Source organism: Acanthaster planci, linkage group LG02, assembly GCF_054643075.1.
Source record: "Acanthaster planci isolate LZ-2023a linkage group LG02, COTS_SCS, whole genome shotgun sequence".
Classification (NCBI taxonomy): domain Eukaryota; kingdom Metazoa; phylum Echinodermata; class Asteroidea; order Valvatida; family Acanthasteridae; genus Acanthaster; species Acanthaster planci.
Window position 1 is genome coordinate 32,820,261 of NC_141778.1, and position 18,673 is coordinate 32,838,933.

An 18,673-nucleotide genomic window follows, 5' to 3' on the forward strand; every position below is an offset into this window, starting at 1 on the left:
GTTGTTGTTTATAAGAGAATTTCATTACAAACGTCTGTTGTAATAGATTGTTCAGATGTAATATTTAGTTGTTTGTAATAATAATTGTGATTATTGGGGCCTACTCTTACTCCAGTGTAAAACAACTTTCAGAATGGGGACAATAAATTTATCATATCAAAGTAAAATGTCAATCGTGATTGCAACATTTACCTGTGCTGTAGGTCAACGACCAGATCTTGGAGATCCCTGACTTCTCACCTACAGTGAAGGGCGTCCTGTGGGAGAACTGGCCCTACGACAAGGGGGTCTTTGTAGCGTACGATGAAGACAAGCTGTACACCTACCTGTATTCCAGGGAAACAGTGAGAGGTGGGTGGAACTATCAAAGGTATTTAAGACTTGAGTGATTGTGATGGTAATTCATCAGTTTCTTCGGGCGTTTTGACAGGTGGTTTACATCAACTGATTGGAGGAAAAGCCATTGCTGTCAAGTATTTATCTCAAAATATAAAGCTCCAAGATCTCTGTTAAGCTTAAAGTTCGACTTTAAGTCTGACGTGGGCTTCAAGAATTATCCCAACATCATGGCCAAGATCTCTCACTTGATGTCTCCAGTATAACCTCAAGTGAAGCGATTCTACTTTGCAGATATAAATGATAACATACAGTCATCACCCATCCCAATTAACCAACCACACTGTGTTTGTCAGGCCCAGCGGTAACCCTCGCTGGAACCACCAAGCTACCATTTGCCCAGCAGCCCTTGATGCTGTACAACGGCGAGATGACATGTCAGACACAGAGTGGCAAGACGGCATTGGTGCAGCTCAGCTCCCACAACTTCCTGGAGAGACCGCATGACCTCAAGCCAGATGATGTAAGCAACTTTCATCATCTAAACATTCGGTGCACCCTGTAAATTATCCATGCAATGAAAGTATTAACCAAAGATCCTAAAGCGCCGCTTAGCGGCCAAGATGGAGGACTCCACCTAAAAGGTGTAATCACCATGGGTGCCATTCAAGCAAGCAAAGTGCAGGGAACGTCAATGCAGAGGCTCACCAGGTGTGCGTGCCTGGTGTGGTGCTATGCATTAACATGCACTGTGCAGGCTTATTGCTTGTTCGAATGGCACCCAGGCGATTACAACATTTTACACGCATTCATGGTGAAGTTCTCAGTCCTGCACCGCTACATGGCTCTATATAGTCTTTGATATTAACTTTGATCGCAATGCCTGACCCCCCCCCACAGTTTTTTTTCTACCGTATGACACCCAATGTAAGCCTTGCTTATCCTGCATTTTTTTCCAAATTATTTTGAAGCCAAGGTTCGAGGTAACCATATTTGCACATTGCATTGTATCCATAGTGTGTAGAGTGTGCAAATGACAGCATATATTCATTGCAGTTGTCCTTGGCTAACGTATATCGTAGTGCCCTATGAAGCCTTCAAAAATCCCCAGTCATTTGCAAAACAGTCACGGTCGATTGCAGATATCTTTTCAGAAATTCTTAATCTCAGTATGGAAACGATTGCTTCTACATCCAGGGTCATTGTCCAAGGACTGAAGTGGTTTGAGTTGTCTAGGTATTCCTTATCAGTAGAACCAGTCATCAAAATGTGTGGCAAACATTTTGCCTTACTGCAGTTGAAGGAAGCGATAGAGAAATGCATCAAGTTGAAACGCTTCAAAGAGGCCTGGATGTTGTGCCAGTTAGCCAACAACAAGGACTTGTGGAGAGAACTGGCCAAGGCAGCTGTAATGCACTTGGAATTAGAGTTTGGTAAGTCCACCTTGTCAAGCTGTGTCCTTAATATGTCGTGGCTTTCAGTTTCTTTTCCCCGGCCATTTTGGCTTTCGTCCTGCCGTTGGAAATGTAAAAGTAACCAAGTGGATGGATTCAAGGGCAAAATCTGGCATTAAAAGTGAACATCTCTGTGATGCAAAGTGTGATCTTTGGAAGTAAATGGCATCTTTGGTACCTGCTGCTACATTTGACTTGAGCTGGCCATCCTGTCCTGGCAAGCTTGGTAGTCAAGTGTTAAGACATCTGCATTACTATGCAGGAGGTCGTGGGTTCGAGTCCCACCCATGTAAACTTTTAAAGTGTTTTGAAAGGTTTTGGACCAACACTGAGAATACAGAGTTTATGAATATACATTGATGCAAGGGCATAGGCCGTCATTGGAACTTTTTTGTGACACCATATTCTAAGTTGCAGCTAAAACTTTGAAACAGGATTTTTGCCAGAAACAAAATATGAGAAATCAACAGAGTTTTGTACAGTCTTGCAGTTGAGACCTCTTCAGACCATCACAAGACCAACACGAGACCTCCAGTCTGAAGTCAAGTCACAAGCTATTCAAATGAACTGCAACAACAGTATTCCTTTGTCATTGTTCACCCTGTTACTTGTGACAGGATGAATGGTTTTGGTGTCTGGTCTTAGTCTGTGTCAGGTCTTGCAATGGTCTCGACTACAACACTTGTTTTGTATGGCTGATTTCAAAGTTGATTCTAATCTTAACAGCTGTTCGGGTCTACTGTAACATTGGAGAGGCAGGTATGGTGTTGTCACTGCAGAAAATCATGGTGAGCATGAAAATGGAATCCTTCAAGAGCTTAGTTTTCTTTTAAAGTAAATCATTCCAGTGGCAATCAATGTAAAGTTAGTTTGTTTTTACAGAATTAGTTTATTTCAGTCGCAGCGTCTTTCATCCCCTATTTAAATAGGTAAATTACGGGCTGCAGAGCTCCTGATTTGTATTAGTTGAAATTATTCCTACATTAGTTGGTTCTGATCACTGGTGGCTGTGATATTGTTCTCAGATGGAAAGACTTTTGTTGTTTTTGGTATTTTAATTTGGATTTTTTTTTTTGCTGATAATGTGGGTTTCTCAATCTGGCAGCAAAGCAGTGTAAAACTTCCTTACATTACCAATGCTTATGTGAGGGTATTGCTCATTTCTGTGTCTACTCGTTACAGGGCATCGATGACCGCAATCTCCTGTCGGGCCACCTGGCCATGTTCCAGGGAGACTTCAACTTGGCTCAGGATCTGTTCCTGGCATCCAGCCGTCCCATCACTGCTCTAGAGGTTTGCTCGAATCGCACTCTTGTGAGGGACGGGGGGAGTTCCTGGTTATCAGTTGATAGCCAACCGTAATGTGGTGTTGTAAATTGTTGCCTGCAAAAACAACTTTGATTTGCCAAAAGGAGTTTATCAAATATGTGTTTCCTTATAATTTACCAACAGAGTTTGTATTTCTTACCAACTTCGAATATTCAAGTTGTGATATTCAGTTAATAATCAAAAAACAAACTTGGGTTTGTTTTGTACATATTTCTTTGCGCGTTTTCTCTTGAGATCTCTGTAAGGCTAGGTTATTTTGATTGATTTCCAGATGAGGCGAGATCTTCTCCATTGGGATCAGGCTCTCAAGCTGGCCAAGACGTTGTCACCAGCCCAGATACCATACATCTCTAAGGAATATGCTCAGCAGCTGGAGTTCACGTGAGTAGACCGGTTTGTTGAACTTGGATCACAAATTTATGATGGCGGTTTCACACTGCAGCCTCCCAATTCAGGTTGAACTTTACCCTGGGTGAACCCATGACGGCTTTGCCTTGTAAATTTGATTTTTCAACCCTGTGTTTGGCATTGATTCACACTTGTTTTGTGCAAAGTGAGCTTATTGGGGTAAGTTGAATAAGCATGAAAGATTTTTTACCTGGATTGCAAAAATCTCAACTCTGGTCCAGAGCAGGGTTGAATTCGAGCAGGGTTGAAGTCAATCTTGTGCTTGATGCAGGTAGTGCTGCAGCCAAACTGCTGAACCGAACCAAAAATTGTCGAATATTCCACGAAAACATGATAAAAAAGCAAACACAAGGAAAATGGATAACGAGTTCTGCCACACTGCTGCTCGGCACATTTGTGTGTACACACGTACTATAAATGTACTGAACAGGTTAATATACATACATGTACAGTTAACTTACGATGACCCCGCATCACGCGATGGTTGTAAAAACCCGGTGGTGAGAATTTGCTAATAATTAACCAAGAACATGCAACATACGGCATTTCTGCTGCACAATAATTCGAAATTCTCACTACACCTAATTGTGCTTATGCACATTCAGATTTAATATTATGTTTGCCAATGCTGACTTGATACCAAAGTTCTTCTAATACATCAAAAGCCATGGTTTGGCAGTTGAATCTGTTTTGCGAAAATAACCAAAACACAGTTGGCTCCAAATCTAATTTGATCTTGTATCCTGTAAAGGAGGAAACTCCCATTTGAGCATGCTGTTTTTCTTTCAGTTTTCACATATCCTACGAAACGATCGTAGCATGATTGTTTTGTTGAGTCAAGCGTGGTCCAAACACACCGCTTTGGGTCGGCAAAACACGGTTGGAAACTGTCACACCTCCGACAGCATTTTTCCATGGAATTTTAATTCCTAAACAAACTTGGGGGAAACAGTTAAGAAAAAAAGTTGTGTTCACTTCGAAGTCTCATGGATGGGGATGGAGAGGAGATTTATTGCTTGTATAAATGTTGTTTACACACAGAAGTACTATACGGCACGGTCGTAGTGTGCTCTTCGATGTCTCCATGTGCAGTGTATATGTGTCTGCGTGTCTCAACCTGAACCGAACCGAAGTTCGGCAAAAATTTCTGAACTGTGTCCAAACTGAACCTTGGCACCTACGTTGGGTTGACACGAGGTTGAACAGTTTCAAGGGTGAACATTCACCAGTTTTTAAGCCTGCCTCAACCCTGTGTCAGCCCTGCGTCAACCCTGAAATTTGTCTTGTGTTAAAAGGCCTTCTATTATTGTAAATCTGATTTCAAAGTTCTTTATAAATTTGGTTGTGTTCTATGTTTCAGTGGGGATTATGGAAATGCCCTTGCGCACTATGAAAAGGGTGTCACCAGGGACAAGGAGGTAAGATTGAAGATATATTTTCTGGCCAACCAGTTTGTAATGATTAGTCGTGTAAGTTTAAAACAGACACTGTTCACGGTTTGGCTATACCTTGTGTCAGCATGAGTAAATGGAAGAATGAAAGCCAAGTTTTTTTTTACTAACACCTGCAGGTATCTCTGAATAAAGAATAGCAAGAAAAAAATTCATACTCTTAAAACCGGAATATTTATAGAAACGTTTTTCTTCATCTGCACTTCCTCCAAATTTTCCGTTCCTCAACAATTCTTGATGACACTTTATGTGATAAGTGGAAATGAAACTCTCATGTTTTTCCTTTGATTTCAAATTCCTCATCATCCAGCAACGAGAGCATGATGAGGCGTGTGCAGCGGGCGTGGCTCGCATGTCCCTGCGAGTGGGTGACATAAGGCGGGGCGTTAGCATGGCAACCAAGATGCCCAGCCGCACGCTGAAGCGTGACTGCGCTGCCATCCTGGAGAACATGAAGCAGTACTCAGAGTCGGCGCTGCTGTATGAGAAGGGACAGTACTACGACAAGGCTGCCTCGGTTTACATACGCAGCAAAAACTGGTAGGTCATAAGCAGACATAGTCATTACATGTTTTCAAAAAGAAACTACCTTCTAGGTTTGACTAACATTGCCGAATTGCTGCTTAGCGAGATGACTCTCAAACAAAAGCCAGTGGGGTACCAGTCACAGACAGCACACAAGGAGTATTGTTTTGGTTGGTAACTTTTTCCAAGCAGAACTTTCAAGTGCTTAGCAAGTTTAGTATTTGGCAGCCAGGTGGATATTGTCCCTGACCTTTTTAACAGCACGTTTGATTTCCTCTGTTGCACTTACCCATGATGTCATTAGGTGAGCATGTGGGATGAGTGGTAATAAGCGAGAGATCTCTAGCTGCTCAAGGTGCTCAACTGGGTCATAAGGTCATGCTAAAGTGTAATTGGTAATATGAATTCAAACTGTCAGAACCAACGGACATCCACATACATGCATCTTACCTTTATTTCACATACTTTACTTGTCTTCAGGCATTTTGCCCCTACCTGCAACAGTTTTCTTAACTATTTGTAATGGCAAGAACTTTCCAGTGTTTGTATTGCATTGTGAGATACCTTGCCAGGTAACATGGCTTGGCAGGTTGGTTACTTGAGCCAGGCCCAAAGTAAGTGTGAAAACTCACGGAGTGTCAAATCGGATACAGTCGTGCTTAAAACAAGTGCTGGGGAAGTAATCAAATGTGCTCCTGTGCAGCTTTTCACTCCATGTATCATACAAGGCTCAGTTTTGCTCCAAAACTGGATTTTCTTTTGTTCCCTGCACCTGTCTGTCTAGCCTGATCCTTTCTCAGACTAATAGAGTACCGAAGTGTGACGTCACTGTGAACCTGAAAGTGCAGTGCAAACGAATGGAGTACGCACCCGTGTTGGTTCACGCGCTGGTTCTTGCGCTAATGTCTTTTACACACTAATTGTGTGCATGACGTATTCACTTCGGTACTCTATAGAGGGGGCTATAATCAACACACTTGCTGCCTTGCCTATCTCCCCATGTGTAGTGTACACGTATCTGTTCAAAACCAGTCTTGTTGCAAATCTCAAAGTGACTTTTGATACTCCAAGGGCATTCAAGCATAGCTGTCTAAGTTGTAAAAGCTAATGAACATTGTCGTGTAGCAGAGTAAGAAAGCAGTTATGCTTGGAATGCCCTTTGTAACAAGATTTTGAGCAGATATCTTGGCTACACACTACACATCTTGAGATCAGCAGGCCAGTAAGCGCACTGATCATATCCTCCTTGATTTATCTTTTCCAAGTAACTAAAATATTAACGTGCTAGACTGACAGTAAAGGCAACAAATGAAAAACCCAGTCTTGGAGCAAGACTATGCAAGGCTTAGGAAGTGAGAAGAAAATCTATTTTTAATATGCCTGTCTGCAATACACATCATTTTGTTCCACAGGGCCAAAGTTGGCGAGCTGCTGCCCAATGTTACATCTCCCAAAATCCACATCCAGTATGCCAAAGCTAAAGAGGCAGATGGTAGACATAAGGACGCTGCCTTAGCCTACGAGAACGCGAAAGACTGGGACAATGTTATCAGGTATGGAAGAGAAAGAAAAAGAAAACGAAAGCATTGTCCTTTGTTCTACCTTTGAAAGACGACATTTCATGCTTCCAGGTGTTGGTCACAGTTAACCATCTCTGTTTTTTTTAATTTCAGAATCCAGTTGGACTTCCTGCATAATCCAGAGGAAGCAGTACGTATCGTCCGAGAGACAGGATCGGTAGAAGGAGCCAAAATGGTAGCTAGGTAGGAGAATTTCCACATACTTTTCTTGTTAGGCAGAGCCTCAAAGTTTGGCCCAGTTTCTACAGTTGTTCACGGTTGCTCAAAAGAGGTCTTTATCCAACTAGCAGAGCGTTAAAAATTTAAGTTGAATTGAAGTTGAGAGGCTTATTTTTAATCATTTCTGGTAATGACACAAAGGAGTCCTCAAGAGAGCCCTAGGCACTGTTGCTCGTAAGCCTAAAGAAACCTATAGAGAGGAGACAATAAGAAGCATTCACACTTTTAGAGGTGGGAGGAAAACCCCAGAGGAATATTCTGGGTAAAACCCCATGGAATCAGGTAGGGATTGAAAACCCAATCCATGTGTGGACCGAGCTGGGAATCGAACCTGGTCTGTGGAGGTGAAAGATGAGAAAAAAAGCACGACGCCAACCTGGCTCCCCACTTATGCATCATCCATTCATCTGTTTTTCTCTCGCTAGGTTTTTCCAAAAGCTGAACGACTTTGGTTCGGCCATCCAGTTCCTTGTCATGTCTAAGTGCAATGATGAAGCTTTCCAACTGGCTCAACAGCACAACCAGATGGAGATATACGCCGACATCATTGGTACGTTGCCCATCCACTTGCATCAGCTTGTTTGCTTTCAACAATTGAAATTCATCAACCATTCTATTAATGTTGTGTCTCATTGACTAACTTGATTTGACGTGAGTTTTTGTTTGTCATCTTTGATTGTGAAGAACAAGTCATTAAGGAGCCATATGTGATACAGTGGATCGTGTATTTGAAATGTATGACTGAGGTGACCAAACTGTTTAAAGCATTTTTGTCTACATGATGTCATTTGCCTTCAACCTGTTGTTGAAATTCTTTACTAACAACAGCACGTCTTTTCCTCGAAAAGATGAATGACTCTTATCAAAGCTCTCTTTTTATTTAGAGAAGAAATAGTAATTTTTGTGAAGCCAGATTCAGTTTCAGGCATTTATTTTCCGAATTGGCTCTGCACTCGAAGATTTCCAAGGCATCAGTTTGCTGCATGACTCTAACAGAAAATCACCTCACCCCTCATTTCATAACTCTTTTATTTCTCTGCATTGATACACAGTTCTTTTGTTTATTTATTTGTTTATTCCTTCCACTAACCACCACCACCATCATCGTCATCTTCACACATAACTTAATGATGGTCTACTCATACCACAGAGAGTAACGAAGGTGAGTCAGTGTACTTGCCTGTAGCTCCTTCAAAGAAAAAACAGTTCCATCTTCAAGGAAGACTTGAGATGGTAGGAACACAACCCTAGTGTCCCTCGCATGAATAAAGCATTTTAGAGCAGCCAGTGTATTGGTGGCCACACAGTCTCTGCTTTAATATCAAAATGTTGTTCAAATGCACCCTGACCTCACCTTGCATATGAGGGCTTACCCAATCAGATGTGAGAACATAGCTCTGACAATGAGCCAGTTGGGTATTTCAAAAAAGTAAGGTCATTCTGGAACAAAGCACATGTGCAAGTCTGTATGGCCGCGCTGATAGGACAGACTTCACATGCGTGTCCAAATGACCTCAGACATGCTTCATATTGCATATGCGCTGTTGGAATACCAATTGGCTCATTTGCATAGCATCTCCTGTATCATTTGATCATAAGTTGTGAAGGTGTGCTCAACTGTCGGAGGGGGGGACTCATCAGAATTTTTTACGAAATGGGGGTTTTTTGTCCGAATTGTTTCCTTGTTTCATGATTAGTCAGACAATCTTTTTTCAAGTGTGGAAAATCTTTAGTTAGCGTTAAAAGGTTTTTGAAGTATAAAAGTTGATACAGGTCACAAGAAATGGGTATTTAAAGGGGTACCTATAGGCAAGCACAAATGTGTGCCATAGACCCTGTGCTGCTGTGCTGGTTATTTTGTGAATATTACGTTTTCCTCTCACCCTTGATATCAGCTTGATGTAATCAGCTTGATATTAACTACAAGATCTTATTTGTGTTTTTTTTTTCCGCACAGGTGAAGATGCCACTCAGGAGGACTACCAGAGCATAGCTCTGTACTTTGAGAATGAGAAAAACCACCTGATGGCTGGCAAGTTCTTCCTACTGTGTCAGCAGTATGGCCGAGCCCTGAAGCACTTTCTACGCTGCCCTACCACCAATGACGACAACCAGGCCGTGGAGATGGCCATTGAAACTGTAAGGGTTGAAGGGGGTTTCCCTTGTTTGTTAGAGTTGCAAAGTTAGGTCATGTGAAAAATACAATAGTATCTCGTCCCCACCTGCATCCTTTTTGGGGCAGTCTGGAATATTTCTTTTGCTGTGAAAATCCTCATATTTTGCCCTCAGAAAGGGTGACAAATCTCACCATTCCATCTTGAGTAATGAAGAAGCCTCCTCTTCCTTTTTTTTTCAAATACCCAAATGAGATGCTAATTTTTTGGTAACTTGGGTTTAGTGTGAGGGTTAAAGTGAACTTGGCTAGAGCTGGATCTCATGTACATGCCTATGCAAGTGGCTGCATCCACTTCCCCAGAGATATGCATGTGTTACCGCAGTCCATAGCCAGTTGGTCGAGACCACAGGCCTGATCACAGGCTGTATCATCACAATCCCACCTCTTTGTCCGCTCGCAGGTTGGCCGTGCCAAAGACGACCAGCTGACCCACCAGCTGATTGACTACTTGATGGGCGAGACGGACGGCATGCCCAAGGATGCTAAATACCTTTTCCGTCTCTACATGGCCCTCAAGCAATATCGTGAAGCGGCCAGGACGGCTATCATCATTGCCAGAGAGGAGCAGATTGCTGGTATGTATTCACTCTATGAGAGAAACTGAACCACCAAAGATCCCTCCTATGTGTCCCGAGGGGGGCCGAAATGGATGCAGTTGGTGGGAACCACAATTCGCTGGTTCACAAATGGCTCTTTTCAACTGATGAGGGGGTGCTCCTGCTCAAGGCAGATACCATAGTGTTGTGTAACATGTGTAGTGATTGTGTGATTTTCCCATTGTTGCACTCACTGAAATATCCTGGTCTGGTTTTGTGCTTGCTTTTGTAAAGGGATCCTATTAATTTTTATTTGGAGTCTAGAACCCAGATTCTTCTTTGCATGATAGATGTCAGGAAGTCTGTTACAGTTTCTTTGTATACACTCTGGGTGTTTGAACAGAGGTCTTCGTTTCTTACCTTATTTAATATCTTTTCCATTCCACCTTGCATCCTTTCAGGTAATTATCGCAATGCTCACGACGTTCTCTTCAGCATGTACCGGGAACTCAAGAGCCAGAAGATTAAAATCCCTACAGAGATGGCCACCAACCTCATGATCCTTCACAGCTACATACTGGTCAAGGTAGGTTCTAATTGGATTATTTATTTAATTTCTTATTTTTTGGGGTTTGGCAGGAATGTCTACTTCTACCTGTGTGCAGCCTTTCGAGATCTGTATTTTTTGTGATGTAATAGGCTTAAGCAGGAGGTTTTGGGTTTGAGTCCCACCAATGTAAGCTTGTCAATTTTTTTGCAAGCCCTTGGACAAGCTCTGAGTATACCATGTTTATGACTATATGTCGGGTAAGGGCAAAACCCGTATGTAAAAATCACATCTCCCTGATGCAAGGTATATCTTGAAATAGTTTGCCGTACCCACTGCTACATCTTGCTCACACCAGCCAGCTGACTGCGGCTAGCCGACCCTAGCAGACTCGGTGGTCAAGTGGTTAAGACATCTGCACCAGTAAGCAAGAGGTCGTGGGTTCAAGTCAAAACTCACAGTGCTTGGTTTGTCTCCTGTTAACCTGTTGCTTGCTATTTGCCGTCATTTAAACTATTTTTTCAATGTAATAATTCCAACATTTGCCAATATGGAATGAGAAAGTGTCTGAGTTGTCACAGTTTTTCCACCACCAATTTTTCTTATTGGGTAAAAAACTGAAATGTGACATGGTTATCGTGTAGGCAGTTGGTTTTAGAAGTTTCTTGGAAGGATTCGTTGTGTACTAGCAATTTGGGCATTGTATGAAGAAATAAGGAGATCCAGTAGTGAAGAGAGGAACTGTGTTTAGTGAAGGTCCCTTGGAAACTTCCAGACCAAAAAGGGAAACCTGCTCCTGTGTCTCTTAAATTTAAATTTTTTGAATTTTGACAGAGTTTGGCAATATTTTTTTGAGCCATTTCATTTGCGATATCAGGGCAGATAGTGGTATTTATCTGTTGACATGATCTATAGATCCACGTGAAGCGAGGTGATCACAAGAAGGGTGCCAGGATGTTGATCAGGGTAGCCAACAACATCAGCAAGTTCCCTGCTCGTGAGTAGCACAAGGCGCACCATTTATTACTTCTTGTTTGGCACATCTAAAACGATTTCCCTTAGTTGTGCGTTTGGGCCCTTTTTTGCACTCCACCGTTACACCATGGTCGAGTTCGGGCGGCCTATTCTTGACACGGGTTTCTTGTTCTCGTGCTTGAACGGCGGGAACACGACTCAAGAACACTGTTCTCGGATCAGGATCACACACCACCTCCTCGTCAGGGTTTTACAGGAACACACGGAAAAACTCGTGAGATTTTGACTTTTGAACAGCTGCCAAAAGTAGAGAGATGGCTTCCAAAGCCATAGACAATGGGAAGTTTTGCAAAATTAACATTAATTATTTTCCGTAACACAGAAATGAATGTTCCTGTTTATATAGAAAAGAATTCAGCCCATCAAAACATTAACTCTCGAATAACATAGCCTACTTGGACGACGCCATGCTGCATCCATGGTTGCTGTTGCTTGTCACTAACTACCAGCGATAACCGGTTATTTGTTCCCGGCATACGAGCGGCCGACCCATGAACAACAAATCGAGCTGTTCGTGAACATAAGGGAACAAGCCGCCCGAACTCGGCCAATGAGGTAGCGTAATGCAACAGTGGCAGAAATCTGGGCACGATTTGCAACGTTGAGCTTCAGGTGGTTTTCGATTCACATTATTTTGCCTTCTTCATTGATGGAGTGTTTCTGATATCTTGATTCCAACAGCATCCCAACAGCATTGTTAACAACTTTTGCAACTTACCTGGGACAGTAGCCAAATCTGGCCGCACAGGTTCCTATTACATTCCAGTTTGGATAGAAACGGTACATAGTGCTTCTCTTGCTTAAGGACATGGTCACTTATAGGACAAGTCCGCATTTGGAAAACTTTGTTCAGACTTTTTTGGAAAAGTTTCAGTCAGTGAGATAGGCCTGTTAGAATCACTTTGTATAAATATCTCCTAGCTGGTAACTGCTTTTGGACATCCACAGTGGATGACATCTGCCATGTCTGCATTATGGCATTTACACCCTACCGAAACTTGTGCTTGGATACAACAGAGTTAAGCATCTTGTTCCAGGATGGCAGAGTTTTTCTCCTTTCCAAGTTTCGTCCTCGTGCTGAGGCATACTAGTCTGTTTTCTTCATCTTTGTTTTCCCAGACATTGTGCCCATCTTAACCTCTACAGTCATCGAGTGCCATCGTTCTGGCTTGAAGAACTCCTCCTTCAGCTACGCGGCCATGCTGATGAGGCCAGAGTACCGCAACAAGATTGACCTCAAGTACAAGAAGAAGATCGAGGCCATTGTCAGGTAAAGCCACAGGTTTTCTTCAATCAGAGACTGGACTCACTTTTCAAGGTTTGGATTAATTTCTTGATGTATTTTGACTCTTGGAATCTTGACTGAGCAGTCAGAAGCTCATTCTTAATTTTTTTTTTCACAGACTGTTCTCTACCCTCCAAAAAAATTGAAATCCTTCAGCTGTAATTTTACACGAGATAAAGTGACGTGCTGTGTGAAAATGAGTAATAAGTGTTGAGTATAATACAGGCTGTTTAACCCGTTCACGATGGGATTATTTTGACCGTGACTGCTGGGCTGTGGTATGCCCTGAATGGAGGGCTTTGTCCAGCAGCAGGCCCCATTGAACCAGCAGCTGCATGGTGAATAGACTGTCTGCTTGGTATGCACTAATGTTCACACAAAGGTGCTGTAGTAGCAGTCATCCGTAGCAAAGAGTTTAAAGAGTCTTGCACTATTGAAATCAATCACAACCACGGAAGGCTTGCACCCCCCACATTATCCGTTTTCATAGATACCACTTTGAAGAATACATTAACACAAAATTCCTGGCTTGTGCTTTCTCTTGCAAACAGAAACAAAATTTCTGAAAATGTAACCTCATGGCTGATCTTCACAGAATGGGTACTGTCTGGGTAGAAAATGGAAGTTGGTGGAGTGCTGATAGTCTATTGACTTTTCTAGTCTGCCAAAGAATCTTAGAAACAGATTGTATATCTGCAGGAAATCTGGCTTGCTCTCAAGAAAAATCGAGTAATTTGAGGAAATGAGGCACATTGAGGAAGTCGATACTGAGAAACGGGGGTAATTTCATTTCCAAAACATCACTGAAGATTAGTGGCAAAATTCTGCTTCATCGACAATCTCCTCCATTTTGACTCCTTCCTCCAGGAAACCAGACAAGTCAGAACAGGAGGAAGCCACGTCACCTTGCCCGTACTGCAAGTATGGCCTGGAGAATACAGAGTTGGTCTGCCCTGAGTGCAAGAATAACATCCCATACTGCATTGTCACTGTAAGAACCACCTCACATTGGCAATCACTGATTGAATTCAAATCCAGAATTCACTCCTAGTAAAAAATAAAAAGCCCCAGTACACTGAAGTTACAACTATCAGCAGGTGGAACTTAACCCCTCTGAACATATTTATTTTCATTCTTTAGTTACTTATATAATATCAATAATGATAATATAATATATTACATATATACCTGTACATGTAGCACCAAAGTCACGGGAGTGCGTACAGTTTCTCAACTGCTATGTAGGAATAGTTTGCTGCTGATTTGTACACGAAATGGCGACAAACTTGGAAATTGTGGAGTGCTGGAGAGCGCTCTAGCCTGGGGTCATGGTGCGTGTGCCCTTTGTGCTGAAATAGCTACATGGAGCTGTACACTCCCCAGGGAGCTAAGATGGTGTCTGGAATATTTCATAGGAGATTTGATCTTCAAGTGCTACATAAAAAAACACCTGTTATTCTTATTGTTATCAATGTATTCTGGAAATACATCAAGATATTTTACATGGACAGGTCTGTGAACTTACACTTTGTTTGGGTCACCCTTTTCCCCTGGCTTTTTCTTTGTGCAACAGGGACAGCATGTGGTGAGAGATGACTTCTCTGCCTGTCCTCACTGCGACTTTCCGGCCTTACATTCAGAGTTCACAAGGTATGGAAGCCCTCATTTCCAACTCTTGAATTAAAAACGACACAATTTATCCTCTGTCGTCTCTTAAATTAGTATTTATTGTGGATTTTACAGATGAAGCTATGATGAATTCTTCGTATTTTTGTGAGAAAAGAAAATTATAATGTCTGATTACTCTTGCTGAATGTATTTGCTCAGAGCAATGATATTTCAAGGTATTCAGGTTTAAAATATTGATGTAAACCTCCTTGGTGTTGAGGGGTGTGTTCCAAGTTGAAAGAAAGCAAATGAATTGAAAAGGAATTACATTAAAAGGCCAAGTTGAAAGAAAGCAAATGAATTGAAAAGGAATTACATTAAAAGGTGATTGAGTCAAACAAATGGAGGGGAGACTTCGATATTAAGGTTGTTATGAGAAGTGTGCTCATTTAAAGGCAGTTTGTCTCTATGTTCAGTGTGTAGAGAATTTGAATGCAGAAGTTGAAGGCAAATTCCGTCATTGCATTCAGTGTAAATGTAGCCAGAACATACACCTGTGCTAAGAAAAACAGAATGCTGCTTTAACAGTTTCGCCATCAGAGGCATTTTAGCAGACATTTATCTAAGATAAAACAAAAAGGTGTTCATGTGACTTGCATTAGTCCCATGAGTATTTTTTGTTTCTCTGCACAGTTTACTGGATTCAGAGGACTCTTGTCCCATGTGCTCAGAGCGTCTCAAGACCTCCCAGCTGCAAAAGATTGAAGACCCTTCGCAGTACCTACGCCCGGATGAGGGCTCAGAAGATTAGGCAGCGGGAAAGGGGGGGGGACTATGATCTGACTTTCAGGATTGGAAAATTGGCGGCAGGTTTTGGCCAGATCTGAAAACATGAGGACTAGGAGTATGAGAGTGCGACAGTTAAGATTGGAAGGCTGGGTAGCAGTCTGGACAAGGTAGTTTCGCTGCAGCACACGGGACAATGTGTTGTAAAGATACGAGCCTAAGCAGGAAAGCAAGGGAAGAGTTTAGGCTTGTAATGTGAGGATAAGCAGTAACCAAGAGGAGACACCGTGATGAAGATGCCCTGGGTTAACCCAGAATACGAGAATTGTATGACAAGGCCTGGAAATGACCAAAAAAAACAAGAACAAAGAAAAATGCGGTCAAATGACAGGCGAATTACTGTTTGCGTCTTGAGTTGCTCCCACAATTTTCAGTCGCTCCCAGCACCATTGTTAATGAAAGGCACTTTCCTTTGTCACCACTAATAGCTTTCAGACAGACACTTTTGTTGACGAGTTTCTTCTAATTCTTTGTAGCTGGACTGTGTCAGAAACAGTCCTCGAATAAATTTGGCCAATGAGAGTAACTTCCATTTTGTAGAGTAATATGCATTACAGTAAATGCATATTTATTGCAGTAAATAAAGACATCTGTGAATCACATCAGTGCATGTACATGTACATGTGTCTACCCACATGTATAGTTTAAGCTATGCAGTGGTACTCTGTTTATCTCGAATCACTAATGTATTCCCTGCCTTGCACCTGCAGTTGTAACATAGGCCTGTGTATACAGAGTTAATGATTTGTACATATTGTAAATTCAAACACCTTGTCATGTGAGTCTGTACATAAATTATGCAAGGCTGTCTGGGTTCAACTTGTAATAAAATGTCCTTCATTGTATGTTTAAGTGGTTGTGGGGAGTTGTGTCCTTGAGAACGCATAGCTGTAGGATGAAGTACTGCAGCATGTTTTGCCATCTGCACACTACATAGGTTCTGTACTTACAGCAACCCCCCCACACACACTTGTTTAACATGTAGTGTGGACAAAATTCCTTTGTTCTACCTTGGTTAAGAAAACTTGGGGAAAGTGGTCCTTCACCCACTAGGAGTCTAGGACAATTCCCAGTCTTTTTGATGATGAATTTCTGGATTGCTAGTCTTCTCCTCAATGTTGCGAAGTTGACACTGACCCCAAAATGCCCCGATGTGATTTTACAGCAATGAGAAAACACTACGTGGACGTGTGTGCGAGTTCAGATAACCATAACTAACCCAATATTACATGGATCTCTGGTCTGTGCACAGGTCCACACTGTTTATACTGCGCTTGCACATGCCTACCAGTACATTTCCTCGGTCTTTGAGACGCAGTTAACATGTACACGTATTTGTGCTCAAGTTCATGAGGAAATCGTTGGCAATGTTTACATTCAGCATTTATGACCATGTTATAACTCGTACATAACATGGACAAGCGATAAATACTAAGTGTTATTACAAAATGGTTCCAATGTAGTGCTTCTCACAGACGTCCCCGAGTACTTTACATGTACATGTAGAATCTATTCGTTATTGATACAGCAGTTAACATAAATAACACAAAGAATCTAATTATACAATAAACCGGGAATTGCTTTGTAAGAAGTAAGTCGTCATTATAATCAGTTTCTGCTGCCCTGATGAATTTGAAGCAAGATATGAGACGGATCGAGAACCCCATTGCTTTGTGCTTGTGTTGGTCATTGTTTCACTGGAATCTGAGGAATTCTTTTCAGACATCCAGGGGGCATGTGTTAGGTAACAATAGTCTGCAGTGTGCATAGCGATTGGACATGTTGGGGGTACCCCTTGGTCTCATTTTTTGCTGGATATACCTGACGATGCCCCCAAGGATCTCATCAGGTCAAAGGTTTCATCCTCGTCCATCAGCCTCCGATCTCATTACACTTCACATTTACATCTTGCTCAAAGCCCGCGTACCAACACCTGTTACGGTCAGCGGGTATTTGCTGTCGCTGTACCAATTCTGTGGAATTAGCGCCCCGCGCATATTCAAGACTCGCCCCACACCAAGACTCAACTAAAGACGCACTTGTTCAGATTTTGAATCGTGCATCAAACGCCTGTTTATTGGACTCTATAAATTCAATTTAATTTATTATTATTTGGAAAGAGTTTGAGAGTGTAGGAGCTGTAAATGAGAGGGGAGCGATGACCGCAAGATGCGAGTGGCTAGTATGATACAAGTTGATATGTGAGATGTGGTGTACTTGAAGCGGGGGTCACGGTGCTGCAACGGGGTTGACAGCATTTTATTAGTTCCTGGAGTAATATCATTAGAGCGCTGGTTCGGTTCTTACATGTAGTTGGTACTTACTTTTAAAGATTACTTTTGGATATTACTTTTAAAGTTAACTGTTAAAGCAACCAAGGCGACATGAAATATCTCTAGTGTCTCCGTAGTCCCGTGGTCAAGGTATCATTTTCAAATCTGACTAATTTGGATTGAGTATACACATGTAAGTGACCCACTCGACGTGCTGGACATGTTTAAGTGCGTATCACGTGGGCTTATAACCGTGCACCGTTTAGCTTTTATTTTAACATTTTTATTACGTGCTGGTTAGCGGGGGTGCATTGCTAATTTGCTGTCTGAGAAAAAGAGGGTTACAATGTTATTTCTGAGTACTTACAATATTACCCACCTAGACGTTTCTTCGAGGCTTTCATTGATGATGTATAGGGGCTATTAAGCGTACGAATTACCGTCTTCGTATTAGGGCAGTGGCCAAAACGGCTGTCTTGTTTTGGGTGTGGTAAGTGCAAGTACTTGATCTGGTGGATTGAGTACAATATAAATGACAAGCGTATGACGCAGATTTTAGGTTGACAATATTCTGTCCTTCTGTTCACATGAAACTTGAAAGAATAATGCGATGTTCTGTATGATATTGGGGTACAATAAAACTCGCCGCTGTTTGCACGCTGTTGCATGGAAAATCCTCTTGCTCGTGCGGCGCGAGCTGTTCGGAGCTATCCGCGGCTGGGATGTCGATTACAATCTAGAAATGATGTAATAAGGGGCCTCCATTGTAGGTTTGAAGACCCCAACCATAGGGGTCTTATTCTGATTTCTAATATTCTTCATCCAAGTTTCAATCCAACTCAAGGTGGTCATGGGATCGCCCACGGTGGAGTTCAACCTGCGGGTTGAGAGGCTATGAGACCTTATGAGATTACATGGCTTCACCAATGGCGACATGTATATGTACATTTAGGCCTAAAAATGCCTCTTTGTATATACTCCATATATATATACACACAAGAAAATATTCCCATTGAATGTTGGATCCGCACCTCATGGATATTTGCAACGCTTGACGATTTCGAA

At 42.1% G+C, this 18,673-nt stretch overlaps 1 protein-coding gene across 10 annotated transcripts in view; it reads left to right on the forward strand.

Moving 5' to 3' along the window:
• Nucleotides 1-16,187, forward strand: part of wdr19 (WD repeat domain 19) — a 35,531-nt gene extending 19,344 nt beyond the window's left edge. For 5 of the 10 annotated variants that reach the window (XM_087132943.1, XM_087132947.1, XM_087132945.1 and 2 more), the window contains 20 exons: nucleotides 204-351; nucleotides 693-859; nucleotides 1,634-1,769; nucleotides 2,517-2,578; nucleotides 2,973-3,083; nucleotides 3,391-3,500; nucleotides 4,888-4,945; nucleotides 5,289-5,518; nucleotides 6,916-7,056; nucleotides 7,177-7,266; nucleotides 7,728-7,852; nucleotides 8,453-8,464; nucleotides 9,260-9,441; nucleotides 9,879-10,053; nucleotides 10,476-10,600; nucleotides 11,477-11,558; nucleotides 12,716-12,866; nucleotides 13,749-13,872; nucleotides 14,455-14,531; nucleotides 15,183-16,187. In XM_087132943.1, coding sequence (XP_086989069.1) covers nucleotides 204-351; nucleotides 693-859; nucleotides 1,634-1,769; nucleotides 2,517-2,578; nucleotides 2,973-3,083; nucleotides 3,391-3,500; nucleotides 4,888-4,945; nucleotides 5,289-5,518; nucleotides 6,916-7,056; nucleotides 7,177-7,266; nucleotides 7,728-7,852; nucleotides 8,453-8,464; nucleotides 9,260-9,441; nucleotides 9,879-10,053; nucleotides 10,476-10,600; nucleotides 11,477-11,558; nucleotides 12,716-12,866; nucleotides 13,749-13,872; nucleotides 14,455-14,531; nucleotides 15,183-15,300 — 2,424 coding nt within the window. In that variant the 3' untranslated portion in view covers nucleotides 15,301-16,187. Of the gene's footprint in view, nucleotides 1-203; nucleotides 352-692; nucleotides 860-1,633; nucleotides 1,770-2,516; nucleotides 2,579-2,972; nucleotides 3,084-3,390; nucleotides 3,501-4,887; nucleotides 4,946-5,288; nucleotides 5,519-6,915; nucleotides 7,057-7,176; nucleotides 7,267-7,727; nucleotides 7,853-8,452; nucleotides 8,465-9,259; nucleotides 9,442-9,878; nucleotides 10,054-10,475; nucleotides 10,601-11,476; nucleotides 11,559-12,277; nucleotides 12,377-12,715; nucleotides 12,867-13,748; nucleotides 13,873-14,454; nucleotides 14,532-15,182 lie in introns of those variants that run through there. The other 5 variants (XM_087132944.1, XM_087132948.1, XM_087132946.1 and 2 more) reach the window with 2 other exon arrangements.
• Nucleotides 16,188-18,673: the final 2,486 nt, after the last annotated feature.